The 24,952-nt window shown below is 36.7% G+C and overlaps 1 protein-coding gene across 4 annotated transcripts in view; it reads left to right on the top strand.

The window, feature by feature from the left end:
* Window positions 1-24,952, top strand: part of Cnot6l (CCR4-NOT transcription complex subunit 6 like) — an 83,591-nt gene that overhangs the window by 25,908 nt on the left and 32,731 nt on the right. For all 4 annotated transcript variants that reach the window (XM_052735404.1, XM_052735405.1, XM_052735407.1 and 1 more), the window contains exon 5: window positions 16,585-16,674. In XM_052735404.1, the coding sequence (XP_052591364.1) occupies window positions 16,585-16,674 (90 nt within the window). The remainder of the gene's footprint in view (window positions 1-16,584; window positions 16,675-24,952) is intronic.

The raw sequence follows: 24,952 nt of genomic DNA, 5'->3' as shown, positions 1-24,952 counted from the left end.
GGACCGGGTTTGATCTTCAGCAACACCAAAAGCAAAACAGAAAAACAAAAGTAACTACTGTTTGGTTGGTCTTCATTGTAGTGGCATTTTTTCCTACTAACACAAGCTCATTAAAATCTCTTCTCTGACCAAAAGATCAGGATTGTCAGACCAGATAAAAGAAAAACAATATCAAACTTTGTGCCATTTACAGAAAATAACAATTTGGATTAATAAAGTAAAAACTTTTCAAGTATCTAATCTGTTAGTTGTTAGCTATTCTTCATCAACTAACTACAACTTAGCTTTGTTCTTGCCTATGGAGACATCCCTCTTACTAAACTTAATTAATTCTATGGTAAATTGAGAGTGAAATGGTGTTTATTTTTCTTCCTTTTCCAGTTTTCAGTATGTATACATGTGTAACACAGTATTTTGAGGATATAATTCATTCGTGTTATTTGCACACTATACACATAGCCTGACAGTAATAGTATGGTTTTGTAGCAGTCTACTTTCTTTCCCTTTTTTTTTTTCTTTTTTCTTTCTTATTTTTAAGATACCTTGCTGTGTAGCTAGGACTGACATCTCAAACTCTCAAGTGCTGGGATTATAGGTTGTGCCATCATGCCCAGCTGAATTTCTGAATTCTCATTTTCAGTAGGAATGTTCAAACTGTCCTCAATATTTTTTTCCTTTTTGAGGATCTGCCTAGTTTTCATTCAGATTTGTTTTCTGCTCAAGTGATTATATACAGAAGGGCAAGGAACTATTAGAAAAGAAAGAGAGCTAGAGCTTTTCATGCCTTTTAAAACTTTTTTTTTCTTAAGTAGTTAAAGGAATGTAATGTCCTTAACAAATGGTAGCTTTGTATACACAGGAACATAACTTTCAAAATAATTTCTAAGTCAGTTTTTAGCTATTTTGAAGTAGTTTACTTATAATGAATGAAAGAAAAGTGAACAGAGCATTTAACATAGTCTGTAAGACTTAAAAGATGACACGGTGCGAGTGAGCAGCCTCTGGGATGCAGCCTTGATGTCTTCATTTCTTTTTCTTCTTTGAAATCATAGTTACTGAAATTCTAATAATGATTTGTATTGTCCTGGTGTAACAAGCTCATTTTAGAAAATTACATTTTGAAACCTGAGGAATGTGTATGGAGGATAAGTTATTTGAAAAATTCAGAAAGGACCAATTTTTTTATTGGCTTTACTTTTTTTCCGTACAGTATAATTTTATCATAGTTTTTCTCTCCCGCAAGCCTTCCCAGATCCTACTTAGCTCTCTACAACCATAGGCATGGCCAAGACAGTAAGTTGGAGATGTTTCCTGTAAGTCACTTAAAAGTCCAATGTTGACATAGAGAGATGCCTCAGTGGTTAAGAGTGACTCTTCCAGAGGACTGGAGTTTGGTTCCCAGAACTCAGGTTAGGTGACTCACATCTGCCTGTAACTCCAGCTTCAGCTTATCAAGCCCTCTCTGGCCCCTGTAGGCACCTGCACACATGTGCATGTTCACTCACACAGATACCGCCTCCCTAACACACACACACGATTAGAAAACAACTTAAAAATTGTTTTTTATTTTTATTTTTAATTTATTTAATTTTATGAGGAGAGGGAGTGGAAGGAGAGAGGGATTTTTTCCCAGTGGGTTTTGTTGTTGTTGTTTAAAAAACAGTGAAAACATTTAGAATCTAGAAGTTTCGTTTCTTTTAGTTTCTCAAGATAGAGTTTCTCTGTGTAGCCCTGGCTGTCCTTTAACTCACTCTGTAGGCTAGACTGGCCTTGAACTCACAGAGGATCCACCTGCCTCTGCCTTCTGAGTGCTGGGATTAAAGGCGTATATAAACATGCCCGGCTTTAGAAGTTTCATTTCTGCTTTGATAATTTTTGACATAATTTATCAAATGCCTTTACCAAAATGATACCGTATTTCTCATGTTTTTTTTAAAAAAAAAACTAGCATTTTCATTACAGTGATAACCCGACTTTTAACATACTATATGATTTATACATTGCTGAATTTAACTTGGTAATGTCTATTAAGAACTGTGATGAGAGAGCTAGGCATAGTGGCACATACCTTTAATCCCAACACTTAAGAGGCAGGCCAATCTGTGTGTTGGAGGCAGAGTTTATGCTACTAACTAGCTACTTTTTTGTTTGCCTACTCTTTCATGCACAGTGCCTGACATAAGGCCATTGAGTAATCCTGGCTAGGGTTCAGTATGTTTTAAGCAAGTAACAAATACTGCAGCAAGCTGCATAAAGCTAGTTATACTTTGCCTGGAGAACAGTTACATAGTAGTTACACTGTGGTTGCCTTGACCTATTTAGTTGCCTACATAAGCAGCTACAGAAACTTCCTAGTAGAAACAGATGAAGTTCTAAATAACGGTTGTGCACTACAAAAGCATAGGACTTGCCTCCCAAAAACACTTTTTAAGGATTTTTTTTTCTGTAATTTTGAGAATAAAGTCGACCTTGTTCTTTTCATTATTCTTACTTAAGGGTATGGTGGTTTATGTCTTTACTCTCCCAGTACTTGGGAGGCAGAGGCAGGCTGATATTTGTGAGTTCCAAGCCAGCCTGGCCTACATAGCAAGTTCAGGCCAGTCAGGGATATACAGTCGATTCTGTTTCATTAAAAACAGCAGCAGCAGCAACAACAAATCAAACAACAGCAAAGGAAAAACAAAAACCATTGGGCGAATTCTGTATTTTTCATATAAATTGGAGTCTGATAAGTGAATTTGTTCTTGAAAGTTCAGTAGAATTTTTCTGTAAAACTGTCATTATTTGTGTATGTTCTTTTGGAAAATACTTTCTCAATATGTTTGTAGTTATAAGAATGATTATTAGGAATTAAAAATAATTGAATTATGTGTATTTGTGTGTGCCTGTGTGTAAGTCTATGCTTGTGAGTGCAGTGCCCAGGGGAGCCAGAAGAGGTACTGGATCCTCTGGATCTGGAGTCACTGGTGATTGTAAGTGGCTCATTTTGGATACTAGGTCCTCTGCAAGAGCAGTATATGCTCTTAACAGCTGAGCCATCTCTCCAACATTATGATTGAGCGTTGCTAATAGTTAATGATTCAGTTTTGCTAGGCTGTAACAGTGCTATGAAGTAGAACCTAACTGAACTTGAACTTTAAAATTCTCCTGCCTTGTCCATCGCAGTTGGTTATTTAACAGTGTGCTACCACATCCAGTTAAAATTTTAAAACATTTGCTTGCATATTGAATAAAAAGAGAAAAAGGAGAGAAAGTGTACTTGTTTCTGTAATCTTGATTTATTTTTAGAGTCTGTTTGTGCCTGTATTACCTATCATTTTAAGCAATTTTTAAGTTTTTTTCTATCTCAAGTTGTACCATTCACAATTACACTTTATAATTTTCAAATAAACATTTATGGCTATATGTTGTCTTATTTTGCCTTGTGTTGCATATTGTATCTATAATTGGAAATATTTTTTTCTTTTTCTTTTGAAATAGTATCTATTCATGTTATTAGGCTTCTTCTAGAAATCTTGGCTCAAGTGACCAGTCTCCCTAGATATTAATCCCTTATTAGATTAATAGTTTGTGAATCTTATTTTGTGGGCTGCCTCTCTACTGTATTGATTGTTTTCATAAAGATGTTATCCCATTTTTTTTGTATTTGAGGTTGTATACCAAAAGTCTTTATATGTATTAGTATCCCAAAGCAATTACCCTGTATTTTCTTATACTATCATAGTTTTGTATAGTAAGTCCTTTATCCATTTTGAATTGATGTTTCTGATGAAAGACAGGGATCTAGTCTCATTCTGATCATTCTGAGTCAGTTTTCTTCTTGCTGTCAGTTTAGTATGCATGGATTTTTTGTGTTCAGGCTTTTTGTTTGCATATAGTTAGTTGATTATAGTTCCCAATGATCGTTGGTATTTCTGTGGTATCAGTTACGATACCACCTTTTTCACCTCTTTTTCATTGACTGACATCTTATTTCTTTAGTCCACATAAGATTTTATTTATATTTTAAAGTATTTGTTTTGTGAATCTTTTTATTTTTAGAATTTTTTTTTAAAATCACACCTTTATTTCTTTCAACCTACTAAGTTTAAGTTCTGTTTTTTTTCTTGTTCTACAATAGGTTGCTTATGTAAAATATTTTCACTCTTTCAATATCAGTACTTAATAATACTTTTGTTGTATCACATAAGTTTGGTAATGTATTTCCATTTTTGTTTGTTTCAAGAAATGCTTAAATTCTTAAGTTCTTGAAACTAGACGGTTTGGGTGACATGTTATTTAATTTTCTTCATATATTCATATAATTCCTGTAGTTCTTCCTTTAAAGAAATCCATGTGGTCAGAGAAAACATGCAATTTTGTATTTTGCAAATTTGTTGAGATGGGGTTTTGGCTTAGTATATTATATGCTATCCTGGTGAATGTTCTGTGTGCTGATGAGCAGAATATATATTCTGCAGTAGAGTGAAATACTCCATAAATGTCTGTTAGGTGCATTTGGTCTATAGTATACTTAAACTGTCATGTTTCTGTTGTCTCTGACTGTTTTGTCCATTGGTGAACATGGGATAGTGAAGTGTGGTATTGGATAAATGTGTATTTTACAATTGTTGTGTATTCTTGATCCTTTTATATAATCTTGTTTTCTTTTGTAATTTTTTTAATTTAAAATCTATTGTAAATCTAGCTCCTGGGTTCCATTTCCATGGAATATCAGCTCTCACCTCCCAATACTACCATTAAAAAAATACCATTTACTTTTGATAGTTTTCATACATGTATACAATTGATTATATTTGCTCCCAGCTCCCCTCTCCCTCTCTCCCTCGACATCCTCAGTGTGTCCTCCTCCTACATTGGTGTACTGTCTCTTTCTTTTGGGATGAGGATCCACTGAGCCCAATTAGAGCCTGCTTGCTGGAATGCTGACTGATGTTGTTGGCTTGATCTTGTGTAGGTCTTATGTAGGTAACCTTGTTACATTGAGTTCCTGAGTGTGACAACTGTGCCATGTTTAGATGACAGCATTTTCCTGCACTCCTCCCTGTCTTCCAGCTTTTAACATTCTTTCTGTCTCCAATTCTATGATATTGCTGAGCCTTGGGGATCAGAGGGTTGATTTAGGTGTCCCTTTTAAGGCTGAGCACTCAACAGTCATGTATTCTTAGCCTTTTCACTAGTTATGAGTCTCTGTATAACAAACTCTTGCCCACTGCATAAAAAGCATTTCTGTCAAAGCTGCGAGCAGCACTAATATACGAGCATAAACAAAAATATTTAGAAGGCAGTTTGACAAAATGTCCACTTAACAAAGCAGCAGTAATATTTGGTTGGCCAAGATTTACAGTACCTGGCACGAATTTCCTCCTGTAGAGTACACCTCAGATCCAATCAGAAAGCAGTTGGTTACCCCCAAAATCTTCATGCTTCTATTGCACCAGTGGACACATTTTTGCCTGATAAGTAGAGACTGTAGCATTCTGGGTACATACACTGTTGAGTAATACCGTTAATGACTTTTCTCCTCCAGTGACCTGAATAGCATCTTCCATCCACCAGAGAGACTGTTTTCAGGCCAATTCGAGCTTAATTTCTTTGTTCTACAAACAAAATGTTTTGTGTGTTATGCAGTAGGGTCTTACCATCTTATAGTGGCAACCAAAGGCAAATAGTAGATTGTGTTGTTTTGGGGCCTCTAGCGCCCCCACCCAACCAGTTTATCCCATGCCTGGCATTGGGTTTTTATTTTAATAATGCATGTCTTCTGGGGGAAGCATTGTCCACCCAAGCAAGGTACCTGTGTTCAAACTTTTCTTTTGAATTATATTTTTTAATTAGCTTACAAAGTAGTGGATTTCCATAAGGGCTTTCTGTACAACCTTAATTTTGCATAATCCACCTCTCAACACCCCTTCCCTGTCCTCTTTCCCTATCCTTACTTAAACTTTATCACATGTATTCTATCCCTTCACCCCTCAAGATCTCTTCCCTTCTACCTCTTATGAGCACTTTTCTAGCTTCCTGACCGCTACAGACATTCCAGTTTAGATATACAACTCTAAAAATACACAACTAAGATCCATCTATGAGAAGGAACACGTGGCATTTGTCTGGCTGGGCCTGGGTTATCCCACTTACTGTTGTATTCCATTTCCATCCATTTCTCTGCAAATTCTATAATTTCATTTTTCTTTGCAGTTGAATAAAATCCCATTTTCATTATCCTTCAGCTGATGGGCATTTATTAACTAGCTGTTGTGACTAGGGCAACAGTGACTACGGATGTGGGTGTATCTCTGTAAGAGTATATGGAGTCCTTTGGGTATACGCTCAGAAGTGGTGTAACTTGAGCACATTGTAGATCTTTTTTCAGCTTTTGAGAAACCACTGATTTCCATACTGGCTACGTTAGTTTACATTTCCACCAAAAGTAAGAAGAATTCCTCTTTCCCCACACTCTTGCCCACTTTTGTTGCCATTTGTTTTATTGATCATAGCCATTATGACTGGGATAAGAAGGAACCTCAAAGTAGTTTTAATTTACATTTCCCTGCTGTCTGGTGGTGTTGAACACTTTTAAAAATGTTTATCAGCCACTTACATTTTTTTCTTGAAGAACTTGTTTGGTTCCATGGTCCATTTTTAAAACTAGTTTGTTTTCTTTTTTTTTTTTTTTTTTGGTTTTTCGAGACAGGGTTTCTCTGTGTAGCTTTGTGCCTTTCCTGGAACTCACTTGGTAGTCCAGGCTGGCCTCGAACTCACAGAGATCCGCCTGGCTCTGCCTCCTGAGTGCTGGGATTAAAGGCGTGCGCCACCACCGCCTGGCATGTTTTCTTAATATTAGCTACTTGAGTTCTTTGTATAGTCTAAATACTAATCCTGTGTTGGATATAGAGCTGGCAAAGATTTTCTCATTCTGAGGCTCTCTCTTCACTTGATTGACAGGTTCATTTGCTGTACAGTGCTTTTAATTTTATGAGCTCTGGGTTGTTGATTATTCCTGAGTGATTGGAGTCCTATTCAGGAAGTTCTTGGCTATACCTATATCTTGACGTGTACTCCCTACTTTTTTTTCTAGCAGTTTCAGAGACCATTAATAATCACAATTAATCTTAAAAGGTATGTATGTATTCCCGTTACTTTGTTGATTTTGTAGTGTTTGGTATTTTACTCCTTTTCCTTTCTTGCTTAACTGTTATTCTAGTGCTATTTATTTCCTATAGCCTTGTACATTTTTCTCTTTGGTCTGAGGGATTCTTTCAAGTGTTTTCTGTAGAGCTGGCTTAGTAGTCATAAATTCTTTTAGCCTTTATTATTATTATTATTATTATTATTATTATTATTGCATAAAGTTTTAATTTTTCCTCAATGATGACAGATAACTTTATTAGTATACCTGTATTAATCTGGGTTGGCAGTTGTCTTTCAGAATGAGATACATCTGTCCAGGCCACCTGACTTAAATTTTCAGTTGAGTAATCTTTTATTCTGATGGACCTGTATGTGACTTGGATTGCTCTTTTTACTGTTTTCAAACTTTGTTTTTGTATGTTTATTGTTTTAGTTACCACATGATCAAGGGAGTTTCTTTCTGGGTTTGTTGTTCTTTTCCTGATTGGTATCCTAAATGTGTCCTGTGTTTGAATTGATAAGCTCTTTTCCTAATTCTGAGACATTTTCTATCATGATTTCTTTAACAATATTTTCTGTGCCTTTAAGAGTCTTCTTTTCTATGTTCATTATCTGTAGATTTGGTCTTTTCAGAGCGTTACATATACCTTGGAATTCCCATTGGTATGTTCTTTGTCCTTGTCTTTGTTTGATTATTCCTATTCCTTGGCCTTGTCTTCAAGCTCTCTTTTGTTAATGACTAAAAAGTATTTCCATGCCTTTAGAATGAACTGGGTTCTCTTCTTTCTTCTGTGCCTACTATGTGTAGATTGGGTCATTTCAGAATGTTATGTATGTCTTTGTCCCACTGGTACCTTTTACTGTTTGAGCTTTATCCCTGCCTCACGTAGTTCTACTTTCCTTCACACTCAGATATTCTGTCTCCTTGATCCATGCTATTGGTTGAGACCATTCAAGAGCTATTTATTTGGCTTAGTATGTTTTTTAATATCCAGCATTTCAGCCTGTTATTTCTTTGTTTTGTTTTTTTTAATCTGTTGAATTCTTTTGTATCTCATACCGTCTTACTTCTTTGTGTTCTCAGTTGGTAACTTATTTCCTCTTTGATTTCTTTGAACACATGTAACAATCCTTTTGAGTTCTCTGATAATAATCTCACTTATTATCACTAGATGCCATTACTGTAGGATCAGTGATTTTGAGAATTTATGTTTTTTCTTGTATTTATGCATCTGGCATTACTTTTCCTGATTTTATTTACTTATTAGTTTTATTCTTTCATTTAAAGTTTTTGCAGTACTCATATGGGTCATGGATGTGATAGAGTTGAGTGTGTTGTAAAGACTTCAGTTCCTTAGTCCAGGCACTCAGGGTGCCTGATGTAAACTCTGCGTAGGACGTTAACTGATGGAGCAACCACAGCTTCTTGAATTACCACTGTACAGGTGTCACATTAGTCAGTTAATAACAATTCCCCTTTTGACCTTAGTAACTGTGGGAGGATAACAACTAAGGATGGTATAGAGAATCCTCCTATTTTAGATGATAAAATTCGCAGTTGGAGAGAAGTAGGATGGGCTAGGTAAGGATTAAATATTAGACTTGAAATCAGATTTGAGGTGGGTAAAGTAGCTGGGGTGGGAGGCTTGCTTACACAGTTAAGGTCCACAGATTTTTGTGTTTGTTAAAGCCATGGAAGATGAAAAGAGGAGGAGGGAATAAGGATGAGAGAGAGAGAGAGAGAGAGAGAGAGAGAGAGAGAGAGAGAGAGAGAGAGAGAGAGAAAGGATGTAGGAATGAGAAGTATGTAAGATGTGGCCGAAGGGTATAGTAAAGTAGGTGGAGGAGTATAAAGAGCAGTCGTAATACCTAACTGAGCAGTCACAGGCAAAACCATCAAGTCATTTATGCAAGAGTGGAGAGTAAATAATAGTAGAAAGTAAGAAATCAAAAGAATGCTTATAGAATAAGTTGCTGGCTCAGTGGTGGTGATTTGAGATTTGAATTTCTCAAATGGCTCTGGATCTAGTAATTGCCACACGGCGCTGTGTGCAGGAGTGGAGAGTTGAAGCCTACTTTAAAGCTATTTGTATGGTAAGGTAAGTTTCTTGTAGCCATTTCAGCTACTAAGACAACTGAGGATGTGTCCATGATACCTTACTTTTCCTGCCTCTTTTCAAATTAGATTGTTTTCAGTTTTGCTAGAGTTTTAGTTGTACACCTCTTGCATTTTGCCATCCTACTTGGAATTTGATAAGCTTGACGGATATGTGTGCTAAGGGTTTTCATCAAATTTGAGATGGCTTTGGCCACTAGTTCTTTAACCTTTTTATTCTGTCTTCTTGGGACTCCTGTCATGTTGATATCCTTCATGGCATCTATCTGAGATGCCTTTCATCATTACTTTTTCTTACTTTGGTTTTTTATATTGTATAATCTCGTATGTCTTCACCTTTGGTCCTTTGCTCCTAGCTGTCAAGATTATTATTGAGCTATTTAGAGAATTTTGCTGTTGATGTCCATTGTTTTCTCTTTATTTTTCTTTCTATAGTTTTTTTTAACATACATTTTTTAGGCACTGAAAAAATCAATTTGAAACTATCTTTCAGTTTTTGTTTTTGAGACAGCTTCTCATTGTTTAACTCATGATGGCCCTGAGCTTGTGATCTTCCTGTCTCAGCCTCCTAAGTCCAAGGATTATATGCCTGGCTTTTTAAATTCTTTAGACAATTTTTAAAACTCATTACACATGCAGCTGGTTCTCTGCTTGTGATGGAATTACATCATAATAAATCCATTGTAATTGCACAGTATATTTACTACACTGAACTCAACCACAGTACACTGAAAATCCCTATGATCTTGGTCCTACCTGGAATCTGAAACTTGTTACAGCTGCCTATCATCACAAGATAGCTTACTACATTTTATTAGCCTGATGAAATATTAGAATGGAAATATGATTTCTTCTAAATGGGTACTGCTTTTGAACTGTCCTAAAGCTTAACAGCTGTTAAGTTGAACCACCCAAGGTCAGACTGTTGGTATTATAAGTAACCGTATTATTTCTTTGTATCTTTTATAGATTTTGTTTTTAGTTAGAACTCGACCTTTAAGTAAGCATGATAGTTCAGAAACAGAAATCAGAATTTTACTTTGTACTATAGTTATGTCTTACTGTTACTTACAGTTTTTCTTCTTGCTTTAATGAATTTTCAGAAGTAATTTTGTATTGTGGTCACTGAAATCTTTACTCAGGGTCTGAGATTTTCTTTAAATGCCTGGAACTGATAAATCTTCCCTCTTTGCTTTGTGATTCTGTTTGGAACACACTTTTATTACTAAACTGGAACTTTACAACAGTCTGTTAGCTTTGTTTCCTGACTTGGCATAGTTTCAAGGTCAGAGGTGAAACTTGATCTGTTTTTCAGTTTCTCCTGTATATAGCCCTGTGCATGTGGATGGTCTTTTAAACTGCTGGGAACCATCAGAGCTTTTCAAGCCCCTATGGATATCTAATTTTCAAGATTTTCATTTGTTTAGCCTATTGTTTGTTCTGCCTCTACCATCTGTCTCCCCTTCTCCTACAAAGTTAAAATTTGCCAGTGATTTGCTATTAATAGTTTTCTGCACTCTATTACCCTCTTATTAGAGCATGTGGGGAGGAGATCCTTCAGCTGTGGACAACAGTCAGAAAAACACCATGCAGACCAGATAACAACTAGTCTTTATGAGATGAAGCTGAAAAAGCTCCAGCTGGGCTGCTCGGGCAGTGTGGGATCAGAAGTAAACTTCAAAAATCATTTTTATTAATCAAAGTCTTTTTTTTTTCCCTTAAATGAATTCTCTGGATGCTAGAGCCATTCAAGATCTCAAATAGAGCAACTTCATCTTTGTGTGACTATCATAGAATTTATATAAGCCTAGATGGTAAGGTTAGGAACCCTATCTCATCTCTTAATGCAGTTCAAGAATATGATAAGTATGAGATGGTGAAGTTGCTATGATGTAACAGGGCATGTATTTTACAATAAACTTTATTTTTTAATGTGTGGGAGTAATATATTCTAGTATAATATAATACATGAACAAGTAACAGTTTTTAATTGTCATTTAATATTACATACACCACATAGTTATATATCCTATAATATTACGCAGTTGGCAGAACTGGCTTGTTTAACACCAACATCACTACAAATACATGAATAATGAATACATCATGCTTCAATGATAGGAAGGCAGTATTGTTGTGTGGTGATAAGATATTTTCAGCTCCATTGTAATACTAGGGCACCAATATAACATATGAAATTGTTTGTGCTGTAAGTTTTCCCAGGTCCCACCCTGCCCCACTATCCCTTAGCAGCTTATAAAATAATCATTCAGAAGTTTATATTAATTACAAACCTATGACTCAAGATTCTTGCTAGCTAGCTCATAACTAAACTCAGCCCATTTCTATTAATCTGTATGTCGTCATGTGTTCTGTGGCTTTACCTGTGTGCCATTACATGCTGCTCCCTGGATGGCAGGATGGCGTCTCCTCTGCCTTCTTCCTGTCTCGGGAAGTGCTGTGGGATGTCTTTCTGTATGCTGTGAATATGTGTTGCTATCATTGGTTAATAAATAAAGGTGCCTTGGCCTATGGCAAGGCAGCTTAGAAGCAGGTGGGAAATCCAAGCAGATATATGGAGAGATGAAAGGAGAGGAGAGGGAGATGCCAGCCGCTGTCAAGAGCAGCAAGGTGCCAGCAGACTGGTAATGCCACGGCCATGTGGAAACTTACAGATTAATAGAAATGGGTTAAGTTATAAGAGCTAGCTAGCAAGAAGCCTGCCATAAGCCATACAATTGGTAATTAATAAAAGCCTTTAAATGATTATTTTATAAGCAGCTGTGGGACCTCGGGGCTAGATGGGACTGGAGAAATGTGGTCCCACGGCGGCCAAGCGCAATCAGAGAAACCTTCCTGCTGCAATTGTTTATTGACAAAATGTCATTATGGAGTATATAACTAGTTTCTTACTCTTGCATCCAGTTTGAATATGACAGTTGATTCTGAGCCAAATATGGATGTTTAAGTTGCCATGAGCGGGGCCTGTTAATCTGTCCAGTAAAAAAAAAGTAAAAAAAAAAAAAAAAAGTTGCCATGAGCATGTTCCATGGTGCAGGAGATCTATAGTTATAGAACTTCTATAGTTATAGAGCAAAAGGAAGCCATAAATCAATATATTTACCAAATATATTGATAGAGGAACATCAGCTAAGTGGGATGTTATCTTATTCTTAGCTTTAGGGCTAGTGGAAGCTGATAGTTTACTTAAAACAGTTCATCCCAAATGTTTTACTTAATAGTCACAACCATGTTAGATCTAATACAGGAGTTGATAATAACTCTGAAAGGGGTTTAAAAAGATAGCCTAGGATAATTTTGTCTCTCAATTTGTAACTTTCTGTCTTCACAATCACAACGTTTTAGTTAGTCTTCCAAATCTTCAACATAGATGTAACCATTTTACTGATACTGTTTCATAGTAGAACCTCTTCTGTTTTTATCAGTTTTGTTGTTGGTCTTATGGAGTGGCCGATTTGAAGGCCCTTGCTGTACAACTTTTGACTGCCTTTTTATCCCTTTCTTGCATGAATGCTTATAATTTTTGTCTTTAAAGGAATTTATCCATTTCTCAAAAGCAGTTTCCCACTGTGTTCCAGCCAGGTTGTTTTTTTGTTTTTGTTTTTCCTCTGGTTTTGACTGGTGCTACATAAATATTTAGGTAACGTTGTAAAGCCATTTACATCTTTTTTTGTGTGTGGGGGGTCTCCACTTTTCTCTGTTGATAAATGAGAAGTGTAGCAGGCTTGTTTGGACTACCAGCCCCCAAATCACTACACAGAGACTTACTAATTATGAAAACTTGGCCTTAGCTTAGGCTTGTCCCACTAGCTCTTATAACTTAAATTAACCCATTTATATTAATCTATGTTTGCCTCATGACTTTTTACCTCTCTTCCATCTTGCATCTCCTGTTTCTTCTCCATGTCCTCTGGTGTCCCTCCCATGCCTAGATTCATCTCTTCTTTCCTTTTTCTCTGCTCAGAAGTCCCGCCTGTACCTCCTGCCTAGCTATTGGCCGTTTAGCTTTTTATTGAACCAATTACAGTGGCACGTCTTCACACAGTGTAAAGTAATATTCCACAACAGAGAAGATTTGAAGTCTCCAACATAATTTATATGACCCTTGGGAGATCATTTGTTGTCTTTTAGCTTTTGAATGTGTTTGATCCTTTTGTCCAGTCTATTTTTAAGGTCTTCTGGTTGTCCTTGTCATGGTCCAGTTTGTACTACAATGCATTTGTTAAGTGATACCATTCAGTAAACTTCTTTGTATATATTGTGCATCCTGTATCAGCTTACTGATGAGCTTTTTTCTTAAGTGTGCAGAGTTAAGGGTTTGATGGCAGCCTTTTCATCTGTATACATAGTTTTACTTTGTTCTTACTTAATCTTCCTCTTGCACAGCCCCTCTCCTTACTTTCTGGGTTCTTTTGTTGGATTCTTACCTCTTACATAAAAGGTGAACCTCCTTTTATGTCAGTTTTTAAAAACTGGCTCTTGTCTTTCTGTGTAGGGTTAAGTTTGTTTATTGCTTTCTTTATCTGTTGTGTCAAAGGCTAGAACTGCTTCAAATGTCCTTGTTTCTTCTATTCCCTTTTTGTGCTTGCCTAAAGACTCACTAAGCAATGCCTGAGGCCCGAGGCTCTTTCAGCAGCAATCTTCTGTTATTATGAAGGCACACTGTTAATGTAGTTATAAATAGGAAGGGAGAAGAAGCTTATCAGTTGGTACCAGGGCTTAAGGGGTCCTCAATTGAATATTTTCCCACCATTATTAAAAACTAGAAGGGGCCATGTGGATCTTTTAAGCCTTGATAAAACCATGATTTGGAGAAAATAGATTTTCTTTCTTTCTTTTTCTTTCTTTCTTTCTTTCTTTCTTTCTTTCTTTCTTTCTTTCTTTCTTTCTTTCTTTCCTTTCTTTCTTCCTTTCCTTCCTTTCTTCCTTCCTTCCTCCCTCCCTTCCCTCCCTTCCCTCCCTTCCTCCTTCCTTTCTTCCTTCCCTCCCTTCCCTCCCTTCCATCCCTTTCTTCCCTTTCTTTCTTCCTTTCTTCCTTCCTTCCTTCCTTCCTTCCTTCCTTCCTTCCTTCCCTTCCTTCCCTTTCTTCCTTTCTTTCTTTCTTTCCTTTTTTGTTGACAGGGTTTCTCTGTGTATTTTTGGTGCCTGTCCTGGATCTTGCTCTGTAGACCAGGCTGGCCTCGAACTCACAGAGATCCACCTGGCTCTGCCTCCCGAGTGCTGGGATTAAAGGCGTGCACCGCTGCCACCCGGCTTGGAGAAAGTAGTTTTTAGGACTAGGCAGGACTTGTGGAGGACATAATCAGCAATAGTTTGAGCTACCAGTTATTGGTTGCAGGGATAGGAATGGTAAGTTTCAGACATTTTACATTTTGGAGCAGAAACCAAAGTTCTAATCACTTTTTGTATAACCGTAATATATATATATGTATATATATATATATATATATACATATATATATTTGTATATATATACACATATATACACATATATATATACATACACTCTTATTTTAAATTTTATATCTTTAACTATTGAATATTCAGCATTTTAAGACCCATTCATGCTTTTTTAGTAATTCCCTTGAATCTAACTTCCCTCTTTACTGGGTTGTCTTTTCAGTATGTCTGTTAAAATTTTCTTCCTGTAGTACTTAAGTTATAATGACATACTGCAAAGCATCCTAATATTTAAGAATCCAGCTTGACTGACTGTGTGCAGATGAAGGTGTGACTATACACCTGTGAGAACAGCACTCAGATGAAGGTGTGCATTGTATATCTGTGAGAACAGCACTCAGATGAGAGTGTGCACTGTACACCTGTGAGAGCAGCACTCAGATGAAGGTGTGCACTGTACACCTGTGAGAGCAGCACTCAGATGAGGGTGTGCACTGTACACCTGTGAGAGCAGCACTCAGATGAAGGTGTGCACTGTACACCTGTGAGAACAGCACTCAGATGAGGGTGTGCACTGTACACCTGTGAGAGCAGCACTCAGATGAGGGTGTGCACTGTACACCTGTGAGAGCAGCACTCAGATGAGGGTGTGCACTGTACACCTGTGAGAGCAGCACTCAGATGAAGGTGCAGAGCATTTCCATCACCCTTTTCCCTTTTCCTCTGAAGTTAACTGAAACCTGCCAACCAGACTTACACCTTAGTCACATCATTTTATACTTCAGTAATATATGAAATTTCCAGGAACTATACATTCTCCTAACATGGTCATTATTTTTTCTTAATTGCATTTTGATGGGTAAATGGACTACTGCTGGTTTATTTTAACAATTTGGAACTTCATGTCTAGACTATTGATGAGTTTTGCTTTTCTGGGTCTCAATGCTAGATAATTGTATGTTTACATTAATCAATGCTTCATTTATTAACGATATAGACAGTCTGTTACAGGTATCTTGTGTTTTGATACATCTCTTTTCTTTTTTTTTTTTTTTGGTTTTTCGAGACAGGGTTTCTCTGTGTAGCTTTGCGCCTTTCCTGGAACTCACTTGGTAGTCCAGGCTGGCCTCGAACTCACAGAGATCCGCCTGGCTCTGCCTCCCGAGTGCTGGGATTAAAGGCGTGCGCCACCACCGCCCGGCCCATCTCTTTTCTTAATACTCAAGATATTTTTGATCACTATCATAACATTTTCCTTCCACATTTTGCTTAAGATATTTTGGCAACAGATTTTCTTCTTATTTGAAATATTTGCATTTTCCTCTTTAATATGTTAATATAAATATTCCAAGGAGACTTCTTACTTATTTAAAACGGTTTTTATTTTACATTTAACTATTTGTGTGAAAGGGAGGCACATGTTTTAGTTACAGGACAATAACTATAGGAGTTGGTTTTTCTTCCACCATGTGGTTCTTGGGGATACAGCTCAGGTCATCAGGTTTGGCAGTCACCTCACTGGACTGAGACCTCCTTTTTATGATAATTATAAATTCCTTCTTAAATAGAATTGTTATGTTTTGGTTAGCAGTCTATCTTAAAATTATCTATTAAAGATAATGTAGACTCTACAGGTAATTTCAAAGTAAATCATGATTAATATGTATGTGTTTACACACATATTTATTTCTTTTTCACAAGTTCACATTTTAGGCTCATACATTGAAATCTGGAAATAACTCTTTTGAAGTTACTATTTATGGCTCTCTAAATTATCTTCTTTATATTCATATAATTTCTTTAGATGTGTGTCACAGATAAAACAGTAAAATTCAGTTTAGGAAATTAGTGTGTTGTTCCATAATATATGCCCTGAAATTGTAATTGTCACATTTTATTTTTGTTCTCTGTTTAAGGCAATCCTTTATCACAGGATATTATGAGCTTATACCAGGACCCAGATGGAACCCGAAAGCTACTGAACTTCATGCTTGACAATCTTGCAGGTAACTCTTAATGACAAAGCAGTGAACTCTATAGATGTTATCAGTAGTTGATATATCACAAATTGCTTTTATAACTGCTATAGGTTTGGAATTTCTGCTTTATGTGGGTGTAGCTAGAGTTTTCTCCAGTCCTGCCCAGCCCCACGGACCCCACAACTGCTTATAAAATAATCACTCAGAAGCTCATATTAATTAAACTGCTCGGCCATTAGCTCAGGCCTACCACTTAAACTCAGCCCATTTCTATTAATCTATACCTTGCCACGTGGCTCGTGGCTTACCGGTAACTTACATCTTGCTACTCATCGCGGGCGGCTGGCAGCGTCTCTCTGCCTCATCCTTCCACCTCCCAGAATTATTCTCCTCCTTTTCCCGCCTACCCTATCCTTCCTGCCTGGCTACTGGCCAATCAGCATTTTATTTATCAATCAATCATAGCAACATATATTTACAACATACAGGACATCCCACAGCATGTGGGCAGGACTTTGTTATTTTCATGTATAAGTACTTTTTGTGTATGAAGCAATGTGATAAGAGTTTTAGTTACACTATCTTGTAGGAAGTTTACATTTTAAAATTATCTATTATTATTACTATTGCTACTACCACTACTGAGACAGAGTCTTGGTGTGTAGCCCTGGCTGGTCTGGACATCATAATGTAGAACATGCTGGCCTCAAACTTAGAAGAGAACCACTTGCCTCTGCCTCTGCCTCTGCCTCCTGAGTGTTGGAATTAAATGATGAGATCATTCATATAAGCCACATATGTGGAGATGTCAAAGGAGGCCAGAACAGGGGTCAGATTTCCTGGAACTGGTTATAGTTTTGAGCTGTCTGATGTTAAATGCTAGGAACCAAATTCAGGCCCTTTGGAAGAGCAGCAAGTGCTCTTAACTGCAGAACCATCTCTCCATTTCCATGATCTTTACATTTTACAAATACAGACTTTGAGATAAAAATGGCTAGTAATTACAAGGCTATGAACTCAAGATTGTCATACTCTTAATTAAGATAAATAGTTACTAGTGACCTGAATTTGGTAAGATGACCTGCAACCCTGTTTTCATATTTTTAATGGAAAAGATAATTATCAATAGTGCCTAGACAAAGGTGATTTTGACTTTATATAAAAGTTTACCCATAGAACAATTCTGTTTCTCACTTTTAGTATAGTGTTCAGTAAATTAAATGTGATAATTAATGCTTTATTATAAAATTGGCTTTCTGTTAGTTAATTTTCCCAATTATAAGTTAACTGAAGTATTCTGTCTATGTTTAGATAGGCTAGGCTGAGGTATGATGCAGGTTAAGTGTTTTAAATACTCTTTTGATTTAGTCTATGGGTCTAATTGGAACACAATTTCATTATAAATCAGGGTTTGCCTGTAGTTCCACTCATTGTACATTTGTGGAAAATTTGCAGGCGATCTTTTAAGAATAGCAGAATTACAGGGCAATAAAATAATTGTGTTCCATATGCAAATTTTTCTTACATAAGAAGGCTATTCTTGGACTAATGTCTTTTTTTGTTTGTTTGGTTTTTTTGTTTTTTTTCGAGACAGGGTTTCTGTGTGTAGTTTTGGTTCTTGTCCTAGATCTCGCTCTGTAGACCAGGCTGGCCTTGAACTCAGAGATCTGCCTGGCTCTGCCTCCCGAGTGCTGGGATTAAAAGTGTGCTCCACCACCACCTGGCTGGAATAATGTCTTTCTAAAAAATATACATATACTGGTTGCACGTGCACACACTTGTGTGTGTGTGTGTACGTGTTTCTTGAACATGAGTGTATGGGTATGAATGCCTATGTGTATACATGCTTTCCAAGTTGTCTTTATTACTCTTCCCCTTATTGATTATCTGGAGACAGGGACAATCACTGAATCAGAACTGGCTTTTTCAGTGTGACTCGCTGGCCAACAGTCTCTTGTGATTTGCCTGTCTTTGCCCCCCCCCCCCCCCTCAGTGCTAGTCTACACAGATATGCCTACTTTTTATGTGGTTCTGGGGATTTGAATCTAGGCCCTCATACTTGTAGAACATGCACTTTTATGTACTAAGACATCTTCGTGGTCTGCACATACAAAAATTATCTAGCCATTTGGCAGAGTCTCACTGAGCTGTCTTCCTGGCCCCTACACATACATTTATTTATTTTTGACAGGTTTCACTGTAACCTTGGCTGGTGTAGAGCTCACTGTGTAGACTAGGCTGGCTATGAACTCACAAAGATCCACCTGCTTCCATCTCCCAGGTGCTAGAATTCAAGGCCTGTGCTTCCACGCCTGATAGAAAGTTTTTTTGTTGTGTGTGGGTATGTGTGCTCTAGCACAGGTGAAGTGAGAGATCAGGATGCTTTCTGTAGTCATTTTTCTCCCCTTTACCTAGTGAACCATTTCTCTTGCCCCTATATAGTCTATAGACAGAGCTAAAGAAATTGTGAGGTCACTGTTCCTATTTCAGCTATATTCTTAAAATGAGCTTTATCATAAAAGACAGCTTCCACCTCACAGGCAAAATGTAAGGTTTATAATAAGAGGAAAAGCAGTTAACATTATTCAAAGTGCTGTTGGCTCAAAGTGACTTGAATTTGAATGATGGAAGACAAATTAATAAACTTATTTCCAGAATCCTTTTAGTAAGAAATGCAGGATAGATCTAGAGATGTGGGTCTGCTGGTAGACTGTTGGCCTAACATGCACAAAGCATTTGGTTTTATCCCCAGCACTGCATAAACTGGGTATGATGGTGTACACATGTAATCCTAGTCCTTGGGATTCAGAGGAAGGAAGATCAGAAGTTCAGGATCATCCTTAGCTCACTGCAAATTCCAGGCCAACCTGAGATACTTGAGATTCTGTTTAAAAAAAAACTAGGACTGGGTGAATGTTTGTTTAAGCTGTGTGTATACTATGCATGCTATTCCCAGTTTACAGTAAATATCTTTCTTATCTTTATCAGTGTCACCACTTAACTCAGCCATGTATGTATTTTCAGGAGTACTTTGTGTAAGTTGTTGGTGGTATCTCTGTTGCAAATACCCTTTCCTGTGCTTGGTTTATGAATAGAACTTTTAACATAATAAAATTTACTGGTTTGGGAGTTGGGATGGGTAGTGGTGGTCCTGGTATTGGCCACAATATCTGTGCCCTCTCTAAGAACTTTTCCTTAGCATAAGTTCATGAATGTATTTTCTGGAACACCTTTGTTTTACTTGTAAGAAGGTTATAACCTTCTTGGAATTGGTTTTTGCACAGTAACACTCCCGTGTGTGTATTTTTTATTTATTTACTGATAATTCTATTCTTTCATTACTGATTTTTTGGGGGGGCAGGGAGGTTTGAGACAGGGTTTCTCTGTGTATAGCCTTGGTGTCCTGGAACTCACTCTGTATATCACCCTGGCTCAAACTTAACAGAGATCTGCCTATCTCTGCCTCCCAAGTGGTGAGATTAAAGGTGTGTGCCACTACCACTCAGCTCATTACTGATTTTCAATGCTGCATCAGAAATCAAGTGTGGAGAGGCTGATATAAATCTAGAGGAGCTTGCCTAGCATTTACAGAGACCTGTGTTGGATCACCAGTTCTACATAAACTGGGTGTGGTGGTGATGTATGCTTGTAATCTCAGCACTTGGAAGGTGGACAAGGGAGGATTAGAAGTTAAAGGTTGTCCTCAATTACATTTGAAGCTTAGCCTGAAATACATGGAAACAAAGGAAAATCATTTTTCTTACTTAAAATTTTTTCATACAATATATTTTGACCATATTCTTTTCCGTTATCCAAATTCTCCCCACCTTCCTACCCACCCAATGTCATGTTTTTTTTTTCTTTCAAAAAAAGAAACAAAACAAAAAGCAAAATAAACCAGTAAGACTAAAAATACCAAAAGAAACAAAATGCTCACAAAAACAAAAGATGGCATCCTTTTTTGTATTTTCCAGCAACTATTCCTGGGCATGGGGACTGTCCAGGAATGTGGTTGATATACCCAGTGACACTCCTTGGAGAAAATGGATTTTCCCTTTCCCAGCAGGCATCAATTGTAAATAGCTTCTTGGTTAAGGACTTTGTCCACCCCCGCTTCTTAGTGCTAGGACTTCATCTGGTTTGAACCCATGCAGGTTCTGTGTGTACTGTTACAGTGTCTATGAGTTTCTGTGTGTGCTGTTACAGTGTATGAGTTCATATGTATTTCAGTCCTGTTGTGTATGGAGACCTGCAGATAGACATGTGTAGAGATTAAGAGACTTTGGACACTCAGTCCTGAAAGGGGTGTCTTTATCAAATCCCGCCCCTTGAGGTTCTCGGATCTATGCAGAAGAGGATCCTTGATGGAAGAATTTTAAGAACCAAGGTGGTGATAACTTTAAAATTAAAAAAAAAAAAAAATGAAGTGCCAATGTATATGGAATGGTTTTCAGCTTTTCTGTTCTCCTAGTCTTTAGGTAATCTAACAGTGTGATGATAGTAGTATAAAAAGTCTTGAGATCAAAGAGAGGAAAACTAACCACTTTTCCTAGAGTTGTTTGCATTTATGGTCGAGTCAGAATTTCTACCAACTCTTTTCTTCATTGTTGTTACCAAGTTTGTTTTTGAGGATATAGTGATTTCATAAAATTTGTTAAGAATTGTATTATTTGGGAGAGTTTAAGTTTGTTTTTGTTAGGCAGAATATATATCTAGGCCTGAAGTTTTTTTGCAAGATGTTTTAAACTACTGCTTTAATTTTTTAAAAGTATTTAATGTGTATGTGTGTTTGCCTTTCTGTATGTATTCGTACCACATGTTTGCAGTGCCTACAGAGGTCAGAAGAGGCCATTGAATCCCTTAGAATTGGAGTTACAGATGTTTGTGAGCTGCTGTGTGGGTACTGGGAATCAAAACTGGGTTCTCTGCAAGAGTAATAAATGCTCTTGACAGCTGAACCATCTATCTCTCCATCTAGAAGCATGTTAGTTATCATCTGAGACATACGCTGGCAGTGGTCATCATTTGGTTGCTGGTTTAATTTTCTTAAGTAATTATAGTACTATTCTATTTTCTATTTCTCTGTTTCTGAAAGAAGTGTTATCTGAAAATTATATTTTATATAACTTTATATAAGAGTTCAGAGTATCTTTTTATGGCGCATTTAATATCCATAGGATGTAGAGTGATATTTCTTCTATGTGTGATATTAATATTTGCTGTTTTAGTTTACTTTGTAGAAAGTCTTGCTCCTAGATAATTGTCAGTTTTTTCCTTGGGGAGAAAAACCTAGCTTTTGGCTTTATTGGTTATCCTTTATTACATGTTTATTTCTAGTTATCATTAATTTCTCAACTTTATTTCTTCAGTTTGCTGTTCTTTTTCTAACAGCATGAATAGGTCAATAATACCCATTTCTGTCTGTCTGTCTGTCTGTCTTTCTCTCTCTCTAAATATGGGTTTTAAATGTGTCCCACAGGCTTCCATTTGTATTATTTTCATTAGCATCCAATTCAGCACTTTTTTTTCCAAACATTTTTTTTGAAATTTATTTAACTTTATTTTATGTGCATTGGTGTCAGATCCCTTGGAACTGGAGTAACAGACAATTGTGAGCTGTCATGTAGGTGCTGGGAACCTGGGTCTTCTGGAAGAGCAGTCAGTGCTGTTAACTGTTAACTGCTGAGCCATTTCTCCAGCCCTTCAGCACTTTTTCTAATAGCCCTGTTTACCCTGTGAATCAGTTAGAATTTTATTTCTTAATTTTCATGAGAGTTCAAGCTAGATTTTTAGCTCAATTCTATTTATTGTAGTTAGAGAACATACTCCTGTAGGCGGAGTTTTCCTGTCCTGACCGCCTGCTCCCAAATAATCACTCAGAGGCTTAATATAAATTATAAATGCTCATTCAGTAACTCAGCCTTGTTGCTAGCTAGCTCTTGTAACTTCACCCATTTCTATTAACCTGTGTTTTGCCCCCAAGGCTTGTGGCTTTTACCTCTGTCCCATTTTGTGTGTCCTATTCATTCTGTGCCTGGCTGTCGACCTCTGACTCCAGCCTTCCTCATCCCATTGTTCTCAATTTGGCTTTCCTGCCTAACTTTATCCTGTTCAGCTATTGGCCAGTCAGCTTATTTATTAAACCAATCATCGTGACATATATTCACACAGTGTACAGAAGGATTATTCCACAATATACTCTTTTATTAAAAATTTTAAAACATTATGATCTAGTACATTCTTAATTTTTGTAGGTGTTAAATATGCACTCTGAATATGCCTCTTCAGTTGTGATGCAGAATTCTATATATACAAGTTTATGTTTGTTAATTATATTGTTTCCATGTGGTGAATGTATATTAATAACTATTTTGGTTTTATTCATTATTGTTAGACTGTTAAAATTGCAGATTTGTCTGTTTCTTATTACTTCAACTATTTAATTCTGTATGTTAGTTTCATTCTTAATATTTTTGGTATCTTTTTAACGTGTTTCCTCTGCTTGGTTTGGATTTATTTTGTTCAGAGATAGTAACTTCAATTGTAAAGGAAATCTTCCTCTTTTAACAGAAGTATGTTCATGTTACCCTTTTATTTTCACTCAGTTCACTGTGTTTTATTTCCCTTGTGACTTCATCTTTGATCAGTGAAGTATTTAGACGTGTATTGTCCAATATGAGAGTGTGATAGTTTTCCTAATTTGTCGATTTCTTGTTTAATTCTATATAGGAACAATTGGATAACATATTTAAGACTTTAATTTTTTTTAAAAAATGTTAATTTTTCTGTGATCTAAGGTATTGGTTATAGTGTGTTCTATGGACTCTTGAATAACATATATTCTGTAATTGGCAAATGGTGTAAAAATGTAAATGAGATCATGCTAGTGATGGTACTCAAAATTCCTCTTATTTTTTCTAATTTCCCATCTGATAATTCTATCAAATGGTGATAAGAAGGAGTTAAAAATTCTCAGCTGTAATTATGCATTTTTAAAAATTTCTCTATTCATCTGTCAGCTTTTGCTTCTGGTATTTTTTTTTTCAAGATTTATTTCTATTTTATGTGTATGAGAGTTTGCCTGCACATATATATGTGTACCATGAGCCTGAGAAGGCTAGAAGAAGGCATCTGATACCCTGAAACTAGAGTTGGCAGGTGGTTGTGAGCCACTGTTTGGGTTCTGTGCAAGTGCACTAAGTAATTTAAACTGCTGAACTGTCTTTGCAGCCTCTTTCTGATACTTTAAGCTCTGTTGATTGTCACATACATGTTTAGGGTTATTATAGTTTAGTGGATTGATCATTTCATTATGTAATTACCCTTTGTGTTCTTTTGTTGTTGTTCTGAAAACTACTGTATTAGATATTACCATACAGCCATACTTGATACCATAAGAGTTATTTTTTCTTTGGCTGTCAAGTATGATTTAAGAACTGATAGTAAAGTGGGTAATATAAATGCTCCTAATTTTATCTATTTCTTCTTTCTCTTTGATATTTTATTTTTTCTTCCCTTATATTTTTCTTTCTGTTTTGAGAGCTTCCTTTAGCATTGGCCTTTCTTTAAGGACAGATATGTTAGTGATTAGTCTTTTAGTTTTCTATTGCATACTGACCTTTATTTCCTTTTGATCCTCTTCTACTAATCTCCAGCTCACAGTAGTTAGCAGTATCTAGGACTACACGCATGCACCCATGACCAGCTCCTTGATTTCCAAAGAATAACTTTGCTACATAGATAATTTTCATGTAGCCGTCAAACAGTGGAGTGCTTTTGTGGGCTTTCAGTGTCATTTGAATTGGTGTTTCCTATAGGTAATCTGTTAGGTCTTTGATGTTTCTCAAGTTTGTTTTCTGTAGTTCTCAGAAGTTTAATTAGAATATGTTTTGGTATAGATTTCATTTTTGGGACAGGGTTCCTCTTTGTAGCCCAGGCTGTCCTGGAACTTGCTTTGTAGACCAAGCTGGCCTCAAAGCCTGCCTGTCTCCCTGTATTAGGATTAAAGGCACGTGTCATCACCACCTAGCATATTTTAAAAGTCTTTTTTCTCTTTTGTTTTTTTTTAACATAGCCATTCATTCTAAATGTCAGTGATTTTTATCTTTTGTAATTTGTTTACTGTGTTCTCTCAGTGGTCTCAGTTCTGGTTCAAAAAGGTAGATTTGAAAAAGTCCTTACTTCTTGAGCGTACAGGTTCCTTCTCAGGAAATGATCCTGTTTCAGAGGTAGCACAGCATCATAAATATTTCCTTCATCTTGAGGGCAGGGTGATTCTGGAAGGCTGTATTCTCCCGGAATCCAA

Source organism: Peromyscus californicus, unplaced genomic scaffold, assembly GCF_007827085.1.
Source record: "Peromyscus californicus insignis strain IS unplaced genomic scaffold, ASM782708v3 Scaffold_13__1_contigs__length_99412109, whole genome shotgun sequence".
Lineage (NCBI taxonomy): Eukaryota > Metazoa > Chordata > Mammalia > Rodentia > Cricetidae > Peromyscus > Peromyscus californicus.
Note: the sequence above shows the minus strand (reverse complement) of the source record. Positions and strands in the feature narration are given on the sequence as shown.